Below are 15,686 nucleotides of genomic sequence, written 5' to 3'. Positions count from 1 at the left end.
AGTACAGAACTTTTACACCAGATGGCTTGTTAACAGCAATGCTTCAGCCTGTCTGCTAAAATTCAGTATCCTAAAGGAATAGAAACATGCAAAAAAAGGGACATTGATAGATCAAATAACCCAACATCTTAAGAGTAAAGAAAGAAGATAATAATGATCAAATTATCGAAGCATCACAGCAAAATATTAAAAAATATTTTTAACTGTCATATTTGAGAATAAATTCAGTTTTAGTGTTATTGAAGTATAGTAGGAAAAATGTCATAAATTTGGTGAAAATTTAATTGTAATTAGTTTAATGAAGTCTCAGCAGACCAAGAGATATGCTCCATGCATTGTATCCCATCCATCAACACAACCGCAGAACAGGGAGGCAATTCCTTAAACTCTTCTTGTGATGGAAAGTGGGAAAAGGATTTCATTATCATGGGGGATTTCAATAAACATTTTGCTTCCAGTACAGTTCTTGGAATCCATTCTCTATTTATTCATTGCCAAAAATATTGGATGTAACATTGGAGAGTTTTGTGCAGAACTCCTCTGCAGAGAAAGGACTAATTATTTTACTATTACTGTGACGCAGCAGGTGATGGAGAAGGGACCCTACCACGCTGCGTTCCCTGCAGACACAGAACAAAACTCTGATCCCGCTCCAGACAGTTTACAAAGTAAATAGAAGGCAAAAGGTAGCAGCTTGATGAAGAAGAAAGGTATGTTCATACATGCACAAGCACAGGCATTAATGGGATAAGAATACTCAAGAACACAAAAGGCAATATACCCCTTTGTTATGTATTTATAGCAAACATATGAAAGTACGGTTTTGAAGGGGCATTTCAAAGAAGATAATGAGGTTTTCTTTGGCTATTTGTATGAAGCTGCATCCAGTAGAAGAGTTAAAAATATGAAGGTGCTCCTTTGAAAATCTAAAAGGCATTTCATACAGTTTGGGATTAGATGCAACTCACAGGAGACGGTATATTTCTGCAGAAATTGCACTTCTGCAAGGTGTTACAAGTGAAGAGAAAGGCAGTTAGGGTAGAGACTGGACTGGTTTAAGGTGTGTTTGTATCACTTCAAGCCTCGTGAGGGAACACAACTGCACAGTTCCTTTCCTTCTCCATCCTTGCACTGGTGTATGATGGATTTGATGTTTGACAGCTCAGAGCCCTAGAATGGAGAGAAAACTAACCCAGCTAAAGAAGCGACTTATTTTTCAGTCAGTTTAATACCTTCGACAGGTTTACTGCTGGCTAGGCACGCACTTAGGTCAGTGTAAGCCATAAGGAAAAGGAGCATATATCTCTAGAGGAACTAACTGCCTTTTTGGCAACTAGTTATTGCAGTGGCTCTTCTCTGGCCGTATTACACAGAAAGAATCTGGAGGCCTTGGAGCTATCACTTGAGAGGTCTGGAATGTTTATGGTTTGGAATATATGTGGCCCCAGATCTCCATCAAACCATTCTGCTGTGGTGTGCAGCTCTCGTAGGAGGAAAAGCAGAAGCTCTCACCTCAGGCTGCTGTTCCCTGTTTCCCCACAGACAAGCTACAACTTCTGCCAAAAGAGGGAGTCCTGGCTTTCCTGCCGTCTACAGCTGCGTGCTCCTACTCTCCTCGCTCCTGCTCATCCTAGCGTTTTGCTCAGGGAACTGGTTTGGTCAAAAACGAATAATTTAATTTCCCTGACCTTTCTAGCCACATCATCAGGAGAATGGTGATAGAAGGAAAGGAGTAGGAAGAAGGGATGACTCTATTAAATGTTGCATGAATTTATGTCAGTTAAAGTCATAGAATCACAGAAACACAGAATGGTTTGTGTTGGAAGGGACCTTAAAGACCATCTAGTGCCAACCCCCTGCCATACACCTTCCAAAGGTTGCTCAAGGCCCCATCCAACCCGGCCTTAAACATTTCCAAGGATGGGGCATCTACAGGTTCTCTGGGCGACCTGTTCCAGTGCCTCACCACCATCATAGCAAAGAATTTCTTCAGAATATCCAATCTATACATGCTCTTTTTCAGTTTAAAGCCATTCCCTGTTGTCCTGTCACTACATCACCAGCTCTCGTTGGCCGCTTTAGGTTCTTTTGGATCTGTTGCCTCTGCCATCTCAGGTCAAAATGGGGCATATCAAATTAGAGTCACAAAGATCCTATTTACCAAAACTGTCTGTCCTGTTGATGGTCAGAATCTTGCCTACATTGCTCAGTAGGAGGTTCCATTTCAACATGAAATCTGATGCCTGCTCTTTAAATGCCTCTTTACTCTTGCTTGGCTGCAGACAAAGAAAAAAATTGGTTTATGATAAAGTTGGTTAAAAGAATTCCATATTGTGTGGCAGACTATTTCCCTGTGCAAACCACATACAAAGGTGAAAAAAGCAACAAGCTTTTTTTCTATTAGAATCCTAAAATATCTTAGGTTGAAAGAGATCTTTGGATATTATCTATTCCGATCTCTTGTCCAAAGCATGGCCAGCTTAGTTCAAGCCTTGTCCAACCAAGTGCTGAATATCTTCTGGATAAAGATTCCACAGCCTTTCTAGGTAACCTCTTCCTATGCATAACTACTCTAATGGTAATTTTTTTTCTTTGTATCTATTGGAAATTTTCTTTGCTGTAACTAGTGTCTACTGCCTTATGCCCTATAACTGTTGACTCCCAGGGAAAGTCCCGCTCTATCTCCTCTATACCATCCCATGAGATAGCTGGGGGTTATATGAGATGAAGGCATCATAGAATTGTAAAGTACTATTCTTCATTTAAAAAGAAAAAAATAAGAGTAAATAATTAAGACAAGTAGATAGAGTTTACTCTGCTTCTTCAGAAAGGAGAAAAAAACCCCAAACTCTAAGTACCACCCAAACCCAAGTTAATTGTTGTGGCAACCAACCAAATGCAGCAGTACCAACACGGTGACACAAACTGTGAATCAGTGAAGGTAGAGGGGCGGTAGAGTTGGTAATCTATTGAAAGGTGCATGTGTGAGGATGGTCATACTTGAATCTTTCACAAGAGCTAGAGACTTCGTAGTAGAAATTCTTGGTACTTGCTAAAAGTCAAGTTTGGTGAATTGAGGATGTAAGGAGCCATGAAGTGCTCTCTTCATTTATATCAACATATTACTTAGGAATTTTGGTTTATCAGGGGCTGTGATAATGTGCCTATGAAATGAGAGCAGATACTGAAACCACTTGAGTGGATCTATGCACAGAAATATGCTTGTAGTTGTTTGCACAGATGGAATTTTTGTATGCCAATTAATTCTCCCTTTTTCCACAGCATGCATAAATTGTATTTATGCAAATCTGCAGTCTGGTCAGGTTGCTAGTGTGCAATGTAGCTCCTGCAGACTAGTGACAGTCAGGATGTATCAGGATAAGTGATGTGATCGGTCTTTGTATTCAGAAATGATTAATTTTATACCTTAATAACAAAAGTCTGGAGATCTGAAGACAAACAGCTCAGGAGATCCCGAATATCTGTGGAAGATGTGAGTGAAGAAATGAAGTTTTTCAAACCTGTGAAATACAGAAGGGAGATCATTACTTGAATTGATTGGTTTGCCTTTTGGGTTTTTTTCTGCAATTTTAAGCTTTTTTTTTTTTTTATCTTTACCTTAAAATAGATTAAGACATCTGCTTCTAGCATTTTGATTAATATACCATTTCTTTAGTGAGGAATAGTACCCTACTTTGAAATCAGTCAGAATTCATGTTTATGTCCATTTCCAGTGTGACTGGGCTGACCTAATCATGATGGCAAAGGTGGCAAGAAAAAGCAGTTCCAATGAAAAAGCTGAAATTTGGTTATAGGCAATGCTAACTTACGTATCTGAGATTTTATGTGGTTGAGGAAAAAAAAATAACCTTGGTCTGTTTGTTGAAGGGAAAAAAAATTTTAAAACAATAACAGAAAATGCAGAATATTCTGTGGACCAACAGAAATATGGATAATGTTGCCACATATCAGTGCAATTGTTCCTGCAAAAGTCTGGCAACTACCACCCAATGCCAAAAGGTAAATTGCACCTCCCTGAATTTATACCCTTCTAATTGAAACATCTTCCTTCAAGAAAGCATATGGATAAATTCTGTGAAACCTTTCTTATTATAAATGACAGTTTGGAAAAGCAATGAAAACAGAGAATGCAACAAATCCACCTCGAAAAGACTAAGAACATTGATAATACAATGGAAAAATGTAAAAAGTGTTCTATGCAGTGGTTTTGGTTTTAGTATGTACACATATTATTGAAATGGTTCCCCTGATGGTTCTGTGAAGCAGGCAAGTTATTACTCCTACTGAAAGCAGTCACAGAAAGTGTGTGACAAATCCCTTGTCAGTGCGTGAGTTGATGATGGACCTGGAAGAAAGAGCTGAGGCTCCCCCTGTTAGTTCTGTGCACAGCCTAGTCCAACTTGCCCATCTCTTGCTAATATTTTAAATGGCAGACCATTAATCTAAAAATTATGTTGCCATTATTTTTCTATTCCTTTTCATTAGGGTGTCAAATGCATTATGTCACGGCTGCATACAAACTGTGTACTTTGCTGTTTACAGCACAACATTGATCCCACAGGTCGCAATACAGCAAAAGGACACGAACACTAAAAGGTTTTGTCCAGTTCAGCATACGGTGTTTTAAAATCCAGCCACAATAAATGATTTTGTGTGCTTCAACTAAAAACAGGAAAACGCAATGATTGAAAACATCTTTTCTGTCAAAAGAAACAATAAAAAAACATCCCTTGTCAACCTTCTTCTAGGAGATACATAATTCAGTAACACAGACCCCACTCCTGATGTCACAAAAAGCTTTAAGAAAGTCAGAACCAAAAGCCTTTAATTCTTAACCTTTAAAGTTAGGAGGATAATATCCCATGCTCCAGTCTCAATTTTATTGGCTCTTTTCTAGCCCTTCAGGTTACAGGAAGACAGTGATTCCCGGTAGGGCAGATGTCATAAATAAACAAGAGGAAATGCTGGACCTTTAACAATGACAAGCAAGTGCTTAAGAGAAAAGACAATAAATAGCAGAAATTAATTACATTTTAATTGTATGTTTTTCTGCCGCTTCTTTGGATTCCTAAACTTCTCTTGAAAGAGGTCTTTAGTCACATCCAGAGATTTCTCATTGAAGATGGCATGCAAGCCTGATCTCAGAACAGTGACTGTGCTGTTGTTTTTCAAGAGTGCCCTCACTGTCTGTAGAGAATAAAAAAACAGTTAATGCCTTTCATTTTCTCAAACCCTTAACTCAGCCAAATAAGGGAATTGAAAAAGGAAAGCTTCCCTTATTCAGTACAAGACTTCCTATGACCAGTCTCCAAACTGGATGTTGGGGGGGGTATAGGATCAAAGGAGATAAATCTGAAGTTGTCTTCAAGAGAGTTTTTGTTCTGGGAGACATTCTTTTCAATGACGCTCTATGTCATCTGTGATGGAGCAGACGAGGTTAACATACTTGAATTATCTGGGCAATTGCCTGGGCAATTGGCTTTGCCTAGAGTTATTATAATTACACTAAATAATGGTATTTTGTCCAAAGCATGGAATGGTGTAACAGGGATGGCTTTCCCTCAGTGTTATCTGTCCTTAATTCATGTTGCAATTTAATTCAAAGGCAAGTTTTATCAAGTTGCTAAAACCTTCGAGAGAGTAAAATTAACATTAGAAATATGGTATTAGTTAAAACAATATTAGTTGCTATTTTATCCCATTTATCTGCTTATGAGTCATTAGTGAATGAATGTCTTCATATTTGTCCCAAAAGGTATTACTCACACAGCTATTGCAAACAATTTTCAGACTAGTATTTATCATCGTCTCTTCACTTTTTAAAATTAGTTGCTAATATCACACGATATTCCTTAAGATTCTTGATGAAATGATGAAAACAGTCAAGGAAACAAAATCTGAATCCATTAAATTTTGTTAACAAATACATTTAGTCTCTCATTTCCATACTGAAATCAGTAAGATCCTAAAGCCTTTTTTGGACTTTGGGCTTTTCTGTGAATAATCCTTGTCCAGTTGGGCTTTTCAGAGGAAAAGTAGGTTTTCTAAAATTTTGAAAAACTTCAGGATTCATAAATGTTTTAACAAATCTCATTCACCAGGTGCTTAACATGACCCCACAAGCAGCAACAAATGCAGCTGACCATTTCTTTGCAAAAATTACCAATATAGCTATTTTTCATCTCTCTGCTAACTGTTTTGAAATACCAAACCAAATCTAATTCTCACTCAGCAATCTCCTTCGTCTAAGTTAAAGACAAAGGCATTCTTCTTATTTGGTGTTTCCAGTGACATAAAAAGAGCCTGCAACAAGAATACACAGCCCAAAGCCTGGGAACTACCAGGGCAGCATCTTCAGTAGGCTGCTAGTACCTGACTCCATGCCCCAACACTAGACTGGTCCCTTTACCCATTGGATTTCACCATACTAAACGTGATTCTCTAAAATGACTGAGAGCCAGCCCTCTCAACACTCAAATCCAGCTTACCAGAGGCAGGAATCAGCCACAGGAAATGACAAGCATCATATTCACATTCTTTTCTCGCAGGGAATTTGCACCTTTTTGTGCTCTAATTATTTCTGCATGTCCAGGTAGTAGCAGCTGTCAGCCTGCTTTATCTACACATGGTGGGAAAGTTACTTTTTTTTTCTTTTGAATGCTGACCCTGCCAAAATTGTTCCTACTTTCTTACCAGATGGCTAAATTATTGTGAAGTACTCTACAAGGGATGGTGTGGTTACACTGCTCAGAGGCTGCAGCTGCACCGTGCCTCTGTAGCACTTCTCATCAGGAGCACTCTTGCCTGCTCTGACCATCAGTCTCTAGTAGAAATTCCTGATGCATTTTAGACAGAAAACTGAGAAGATTGATTAGAAATATCAAATTACTCCTGTGTGAGAAGAGGAGATAAACTTCACCTTCAGAGAAAAATAACAGAGGAAGAATGTGATGGAGGTTTGTGGGAAGAATTGCAGGAAGCATAGAAATTTTAAAATAATAAAAGAAAGAACAAATAATTAAACCTTGGAACTCACTACCCCAAAATGTCAAGTACAGTGAAACTCTTTTGCGATTCCCTTGTATTTTGAAGAGGCTCTACAGAAGGTATGAACATAATTTACTTGTGAGAGCTATAAGCATAAGTTCAACCCTGATTGTCAGGTCTTCTGTGTTCTATTTGTGTGGGTTAAACAGTATAAAAGGGATGTAGTGCACCCAGAGGCTTCTTCTAGAGAATTTCCCCCAAGTGCTGCAATTCTCTTGCCCTAAATCTTGAGGGTGTAAATCCAATTTTGACTCTCTGCAGCTTTTCCACACATTAAGAACTGGAAGGAAAGACTCAAAAAGCTACAATCAGGCCTTTGACATCACGGCTTGAACACAAGAAGGATGATTTGAAGTCCGAGTATGCAAACCAAGTGCAAATGTCTGGGAATAGGTGACACTCATGATCTTGCTGGATCATGCTCTTCAACGCATGAGAAGCTCTGCTTAGAAGCACATAAATCTGAGCTTTTCAGGTATTAGTATCTTCAAGGGCTGCTGCAGTAAATGGAAACTGTGAGCATTCAGCACTTCATGGATATCAGCTTTTTTCTTGGGTAGACACCTGTACATCCTTATGAATGTTTGTGCTTTTTTTTTTTTAAAAAACTCATTTTTTCTTTTTAAAGTAATAGGAGGGGTGTGTTTTGTACGCTGCTGGTGATGAAGTTTTCCCATAAAGAAAAGCTACGTTTAGTAGTCCAAGAAGCTGCAGTTCCTCCTGTCCTTCCCTCCCTCCCTCCCTCCTTTGTTTTCTCCCTGCTTCCCTTCTTCCATCTGAGTAACAATTGAAATCAGGTGGCATGTTGGGAAAATCTTGTACATGTTTGAAGGACAGAATATACCTCCTGTTCTCTTTTCCTTTCTTCCCTATTTGTGACCTTCCTTTTTCTGCTGTAGCCCAGACCACCTCAAAACCCAAGGATTCAGAAGCATCCAAGGACAACAATGGAGGGAATGCTCCAGCATGTGCTCTTGACTGACTTTGGCATGGATGGGCAAAGATACTGGAAACTGTCATCTGACCCTTCCAACTACTGTGTTCTCCTCTCCGTGGGGTACCATCAGCCACATATCAGATGCTTTCAGAAGAATCCAGAGGGAGGAAAATGTCCCCTCAGCATACTTAACAGTGTGGGAAGAGATGGGCATGGTCAGTGTACAGTTAAGCACATCCATGCTGCTGCTCTTGTCCTACAATGGAGCATTTCAAAAACAGTGCAAACTGCTGGCAGGAATGAGATTCCCAGCTTTTTTTCCCACGAATTCTGGAACATACCTTGACCATGTTGCAAAGGTCTGTCTGTCTCCTGAGCCTTTTTACAAACTCTTCAGCTTCTGTTAAAGAAGAAGAAGCAGGTGTTTCACATCATTAATATTTTACAGTCTAAAATACATAAATGAAGACAGATCTTTTAAGTTTGAAAGTAGTTCCCTCGGGGAGATTTGGAGGGTAATGGAGGGCACAGCAGGGGCACGGAGCCAGCATTATGGGATGGGCTGGGCACCCTTGCATTCAAAGCTTGCAAGAAGCTGCCCAGCTCACCACTTCTCCTTCACTGTGAATCTATTAATCCATGATGCACAGGAAGAAGACTTTCAATATTTTCTTACATTTAATACTTCCTAATTAAGACTAATGCTCTTTTAATTGTATGGTTTCAGGTGAATGAAAGCAACGTTAAATCTAAACCTGCTGTATTTTGTTTAGACAGTTTACGTTTCCACCTTTATGCATCTGTAATTCTTCAGCACTGTTAATAGGAGTTGGTTTCTTTTGCTCTACTTTTCTCCTGTTTATAGTGTGTTATATGTAGTTATGAAAAGCATGGTCCAAGAATACCCTGCTTCAGAATAAAATAAATAACTGCTTCTCAGTTGCAGGAAAACTGAATATAAAGCAACTTCTGTAGACAGACAACGATTTTCAAGTGAAAATTTCTGTTTCTGTGATGTTTGTACAAACCAGAAAGACCAGGATGTATATACATAGAGTCACAGCTGATTAATTACGTATACTTCTATGCATGCACATGCTCAAAACACACTACTACGTTTGCTCTGTCAAGCATTCAAATGTAAGAAACGCCAAAATTAAGTCTGTCTGTGGTATTGAGCATATGAATCCTAATAAAATCTTTTGCCTACACAGGAGCTCTGTTTTGCTGCTGCAGAATTGGTCTTCACTCAATGAGCAACTGAGCAACATGAGGTTTTAGTCGGAATCTTCAGCATTAAAGGTATAAATAAACGCGTGTGTGTACATTTACAAACACACACATACACACATAGCTTTGTAGAGTACAGATTTTTTCCAATCGTCCTCTAATGTCAGTTATATTTTCCCTATGGAACTATGGATTTTTTCCTTCTATATTGGCCTGTGCTACAGCCATTAATTAACTTATCAGCGTAAAGCCACTTGTAAGAGGAAGAGAGAATAATATCTGAGTTTCAGAGGGCATGCTGCATATTATTGGTCATCTACACAGCCAAAGCAATCATGGCAAGAGACAGATCTGTAAGAAGACTTAAGTTCAATTCAATTTACCATGAATTGGGAATACTTTTGGCTTAGATTTGTTCTCACACATTATCTAAGACCATTTATTTTTAACTGTATCCCAACTAACTCTAGTAGTTGCTACTATCAACATTACATCAGCTAAAAATTTTTTTAAAATAATTTAAGAGTTTTGTAATACAATCTTCTCTGCAGTTTAACCAAATATTATTTTGGAAAATATCTCTCTTACTCAAACCTACCATTAGATTTGGATGTTTGAAGCAGTAATGGAAAACCTCCCAAAGGAATAAGCATCCAACATTTAACATTTTCACTGAATGATCGGATTGAGTCTATGTGTTGTGCAGGCACCTCGTCCAGGAAATCAGGAAGCAGGATGTTCTCCAATTCCTAGAATACAAATTCATGCTGCTGCACGTGACTGGTGTACCACAGATATTTACAGCAGCATGAAATGAAATTATATTGATAGTTTAAATGTAAGTGTAAAGAAGCTCATTTTTTTCTTACAATTAAGCAAGAGCTAAGCTACCTTTTTTCGCAGAAGGAAAAAGATCCTAAGAGTAAATGTTGCTTCCTGAATTAATTTCTAGACAATACTTAATGACCTGCTGGAAATAAGAAGCAAATTATTTTTATCAGAAAACTGCATATTTCTATGTGGAAGGTCACTGAGAAATGCAGTAGTGTTCTCAAGGGAAAAGTGACTCTCATAATCTGGAAAACCATTATCAGTTGAAATTTCAGTCACATAATCTCATGCCAGAACCACAGACCACATTTATAACAGCACACTCCACTGATATTAGGAACTTTCAAATTAATACATAGGAGCAAAATGGAAGCTATCTGAAATTCCACTGGTTCCTTTCAAAACCCATACTGGGCTGTCTCAGAAGAAGCCAAAATATAGAGGTGAGGAATAAACTCCCATTGTACAGCAAACAAGAAAGAGAGGGCCCTTCTCCTTAGAACTACCAAAAAGACACAAACATGTAATAGCATAATTACAACAAGCAAATGTGTGTACAGTACCTTGAATAGATACCTATCATAGCTTTTTAACAGCTGGCACACATCTGGCAAGCACATCAGTTCCATTTTTTCAGCCTGCAGAGACGTCCAGAATGACATGATATAGTCTTCCACCTGTCACACAAAGCCCTTTATGAATTTTCACTGATTTTACACTCGTGGAATGTGAAGTGTAATTCAGTAAGACAACACACATGCACAGAAGCAAAGGAATGACCATGGGGATGGACTCTTTGCCTGGACCCATCCTGGCTGGGCTCCAGTGTAAGTGGAAGCGTTCTGTGGGGAGTGGCAGCAAGGTGAACCTCACCAGGCAGAGTACAAAAGAGGAAAGAAAGAATTGTGCTCTGGATATGAGGATGTAATTAAAGATATGTGTCCATGGCTATGTTTTATGTGCTCAGCTCAGACTTATTGATGTGTCAGGAGGGCTCAGGATATGCTTACAAACTCAGATTCTTGGAGCATATTGTGTTAATTCAGAATTTTAAAGTAACTTGACTGAATGCTCCTTTTGTCCATAAATCATCTACCTTAGCTCAAACCATCAAGTAAATAAGCTACACAGACACAATTTTACCCTTACAGTTGTTTGCTGTTGTCAGAGTAAATGTTATTAAAGAAGAGGCATACCTTGTCAAGCTTGGTCTCTCTCACCATTTCTAAGATAACTTGACAATAGTTGTAGTAGTCATTGGCAAGCAGTGCAATCTGTTACCAAAAAGAGGATACAAAATGATCTCACAGGAAAAGAGCTGACTTGTTTTATGGCCACATACTTCAAACGTACCAATTCATAAGGGTATGTTTCACTTTGAGCTTGCTCTCCAAAGAAGAACTGGTTGAAATCAGGAGAAAGGTAATGAAATGCCTCTTGTTCAGTCTTCAGATAAATGACAGATGGATAATACTGCAAATTCTTACTCTTGATGGATAAGAATATATTTTGGACAATAAAAAGAGAAGATTGCAATTAACTTGTCAGTTTGGTTGAAGGTATTAAGTATTTTCTTGAAATTGTAGGACATGATTTTATAATAAGATACATGTCTTTAGAGAAATGCTTGTCTTTTTTTAGAAAATAGGGGCGGGTGAAAGAAACAAGCAGGACTGCCTAAATATTTAAATCCTAAACTGTACATGAATTTCTTTTCAAAACCAATGAATATTTAATGCTCTACATATCTTCCATATGTATTTTCTATAGCACCTGTGTCACACTTGTAACCCCTTGGAGAAGGCTGCAGATAGTTGGCTGTGCCGTTGGGATGACAGCACATGTCCCAGCTGTGACGATGAATGCTGTCATTGTCACAGCACTCATTACTGCACCTGAGCACTTGCTAGATGTAAGACAGACATCCAGCCTCTCCTTTTTTCCTCACTTTGGTCCACGTAAGTTTGTTGCTCATGCTCTGCTGGCTGACATCCAACAAGCCTGGTGTCAGGCCATCCCATGACAGCTCGCTGAGGGGAGAACTGCCACAGGATAGTTTTGCATTGGCCCTTTTCAGTGGGCAGGGATTGTGCTCTTTTTTCTTAATCATATCCTAGTATTTAAATACTTCTCATGCCAATAAACTCTGAGCATGTTGAAAAGGCGCTGTCTCAACAGCATGAAAGTCTGTTACCGTGGGCCTCAGGCAAGGAAGGTTGTGCCCCACTGACTCCCCTAATATTCAAAACCTGATCTGTCAGCCACGATTTCCGCTTTTAGTACAGACAAAATTATTTGAGCTGACGTTAAGACGACAAAAATATTTAGCTAATGGGTAAAATAGGAGTGGGAGAAGTAAGAATGTAGTGAGATTACACAGGATTATTTTGAAGAAGATGGGCTAGCTGTATTTCATCAGAACATATTAGATAGCAGTTATAATTAAACACACACATAGACATTTTGTTACGACATTTTGTTACGTCTAATGTATCTGAAACTCACTGTTCCTTTCTTTTGTCTATTCTTCTTGTAATCAGTTGCATTTTCAGAACTCCAGGAACTTCTACTGTGATAAAATATATAACAGAAAAAAACCAAACATTCAAAAGCTCACTGATTTGTTCTCTATTTAGTAAGAAAATCAGCTCAAATTGGATAGACTGCACTAGGTTGGAGCATTGCATTTGGGAAACAAACCCCGCTCTCTTTTCTGTCATTTGGTAATCCCATGATTTTCTAGAAAATCTGGAGACCAATTTCTGAATTTAAGATAAAACTGAAACATGCATTTTAATGACAATTGACGATTTAACAGTGCAATGTCTTTGAACTTCTTGTACCAGAACCATGGGTTTGTACTTGCAGTTACATTTTGTTTGGAATGGTAATAACTATTACAAACATGAAAATAACAAAAGCATAATAATCCCTGTGCTTAGGCTTCACCGTTACTACATTTTCTGCACCGTACATCAGTTTAGATGGCATTTTGTTTCTGACTATTTCCCATTTACTTTACAAGTTGGCCATGGTGTTCCACACAGACAGAATTTACCTGGACCTGCAAAGGCTTGACCACTGGCTTGTTGCTGAAAGCAGGCACAACAGGCTGCTTTCTTGCTGTACTTTCTCCTAGCTCTCTCCCTGCCTGTTTTGTTGAGGCTAATGCTAGCAGAGGGAGAGGCAATGTTGCTAGTAAAAGGGACATGCTGCAAAAATTGGATGTCTCCAGTAAAGCCTCCATCTGCTGCTGACACTTGCTCACTGTCTAGGAAGGCATTTCAAACTCAAGGGTCCTGTTGGACTTGGCTGTTTTGAAGGGTGGCAGGCTATCTAATCAAATCCTGGCTACTTGGTTTCACTGCTGTGATGTATTACAGAGCAGGGTACCACCATATGTCCTGAAGGGACAGAGAACAAAATATAGCAACTTATCTGCCTGTAAACTCCAAGCAGTGAAAATGCTTCCTCTCCACTCTTTGCCATCCACAGGACAGGCCCTTGCCACCTTTTCCTCTGCCTTACTCTGTGCCATGAAGGCTGTGCTCCAGTGAAACAACTAATTTGGCTGTCCAAGACAGGGCACAACATTTGTGCTGAGTATGTTTGGTAGTGCTGGTGACTCTTTCCCCAAACATTTTAGAAGTGGTGACTGGACAAAGGCAAACACATGTAAGTAGAAATGTTTCATAACACCTTCAAATAGATCCTTCCTGCAGATTTCTAAACCCTGTGAAAAAAAATTAATGAATATTTTCCAGCTCCTGCTCTCCCTGAGAAGGCGGCCAGCTGTATCTTCTGCTGCTGCTACTATGGCAACACGTATCAGCATCGCTCGCCTCCAGTGTGTTGGTTCCCTCGGCAGACTGGCTCCCCACTCCCCTCACACAGGGACGTCGAGGAGAGACAAGGAGTGCTGCATGGGTTCCTCTGTGCCCCAGCAGCCAGCCAGGAGCTCACTGATGGTTGAGTGCAAATACCTACAGAACACTAACAGTTCTATGTGCTCCCACTGTTAGCAAAGGGTGCTGGCACTCACCTGGTGCTTGGCTGCACATCAGAGATGTTCACTTCCCCCGGAGAGCAGTGCCTGGGTAAAGATGGAACACACAAAAGAGGAGGTGGGTGGGAGAAAGAGAAAATGGGTGACAGCAAAATCACAAGGAGTTTCACCATCTCTCTTGCAGAGTTTGGGTGATACTATGGGGTGGGAACTAAAGCTAAAATGGGAAATACAAGAATGGGGATGAAATAAAGAATAACAGAGACATAAATGGGAAGGACAAAAGAAAAGTGAAAGGAGGGAAGGTGGTGAATGTGCATGCTGTTGACTGTCACATTACACAGAGATTAGTAAATTTAATTTGCTAGAATCAAAATAAATTTTTTTAAATTAAAAACGAATAGGTTTGCTTCACTAGACAGTCAGGAGCCTAAACCTTGCCTATTACTAGAATCAAAAAAGCAACTCTTATAGAACCAAAATTCAATGACATTTTTTAAACACTGCTGTACTCTGAGTCAGACCGGGTACCATTTTAGGGAGAGCTTGTCCTCAAAGCTCCCATTCTAAGAGGGAACACATCATATTGTAATGCAAATCAGTAAATACCGTATTTTCTCATGTCTGTAATACATTTGGAGACCTCATTGACTACAGTTGCATATATTTACACTATTTTCATAAGCACCATCATCAGAGCTGTGGTACGCATAACTTCAAAGAACTGAAGATTTCTAAATGAACCAATTCACAGGTGCTGTGTAAGACCATCCTCATCACTCCTTGGGTGAATATGTTCCAACCCTGACACATCCGAAGTCCCACCAACTATCAGACTGCTAACGCCTTCTTTGTATTCAAAGGCAAATCATAATAATCTTGCTGCCATTCCTGTGACATCAAAAAGCATAGCTCCAAGCTGCCAGATCCTTCAGAAGCCTAGTTCCTCACTACCAGCACCACATCAGTTGCTGTCTATCATGGTCAAGAAATAGCCTTTTCAGGAATTAGAAAGAGTGGTTCATAGTTTTGAAACCATTCCCTTCTTCACCAACCCACAGGCTAGATGGATGCTGTGGTCTCTCAGCTGGGCTCAGGGATCCACTTTCCCCTCTGGTGGGTGTGATAGAAAAAGCATCTGCATGTTGGACTTTATTCGGGCATGGGAGGGCGCAGTAGTTATTTAGGACACCTTCACCACTGAAACAGATACCCCCTGCCTCTGCCAGAGGGAAATGGCAACAAGCCAGAGAAGTATATCCCATTAGAGGGGTCTGGAAAACAAACTGGCACTGGACTGCACTGAAATGGTACATTAAAAATCTTCCCTCTGATTTGGAAATTTCCACATGATTACACTCTCAAAAACTGAGATGTTATAGGTCATACCCTGCTGTGTTTATACGTATGATTACTTGTATGAGAAAAAAATTATTCTTGCAGGTAAAAAAGTCTTCAAGTTTTAATAACTTTTTCTAAATTTCAATTTTATAAGTAAAAAACAATCTAGAATTTTCCATTTCTGGTTTTATCGGTTTTCTTGGATAATGAAAAATTAACAGTGATTTCAAAAAGTACTGAACCCTACTGATAGGACAGTAAAGATGAGGTATT

At 39.3% G+C, this 15,686-nt stretch overlaps 1 protein-coding gene across 2 annotated transcripts in view; it reads right to left on the bottom strand.

Moving 5' to 3' along the window:
• Positions 1 to 15,686, bottom strand: part of RFX8 (regulatory factor X8) — a 33,830-nt gene that overhangs the window by 5,963 nt on the left and 12,181 nt on the right. The window contains exons 5-14 of one of the 2 annotated variants that reach the window (XM_042040310.1): positions 14,109 to 14,159; positions 12,572 to 12,635; positions 11,420 to 11,554; positions 11,263 to 11,340; positions 10,630 to 10,743; positions 9,834 to 9,984; positions 8,347 to 8,405; positions 5,052 to 5,208; positions 3,427 to 3,521; positions 2,162 to 2,276 (exon numbers count right to left, since the gene is read on the bottom strand). In XM_042040310.1, the coding sequence (XP_041896244.1) occupies positions 2,162 to 2,276; positions 3,427 to 3,521; positions 5,052 to 5,208; positions 8,347 to 8,405; positions 9,834 to 9,984; positions 10,630 to 10,743; positions 11,263 to 11,340; positions 11,420 to 11,554; positions 12,572 to 12,635; positions 14,109 to 14,159 (1,019 nt within the window). The remainder of the gene's footprint in view (positions 1 to 2,161; positions 2,277 to 3,426; positions 3,522 to 5,051; positions 5,209 to 8,346; positions 8,406 to 9,833; positions 9,985 to 10,629; positions 10,744 to 11,262; positions 11,341 to 11,419; positions 11,555 to 12,571; positions 12,636 to 14,108; positions 14,160 to 15,686) is intronic. The other variant, XM_042040319.1, reaches the window with a different exon arrangement.

This window comes from Corvus kubaryi, unplaced genomic scaffold, assembly GCF_017639235.1.
Source record: "Corvus kubaryi isolate FWS band 111438036 unplaced genomic scaffold, C.kubaryi_AGA036_p1.0 133, whole genome shotgun sequence".
NCBI lineage: Eukaryota > Metazoa > Chordata > Aves > Passeriformes > Corvidae > Corvus > Corvus kubaryi.
The sequence above is the reverse complement of the archived record's forward strand: the minus strand, read 5'-3'. Positions and strand labels throughout refer to the sequence as shown.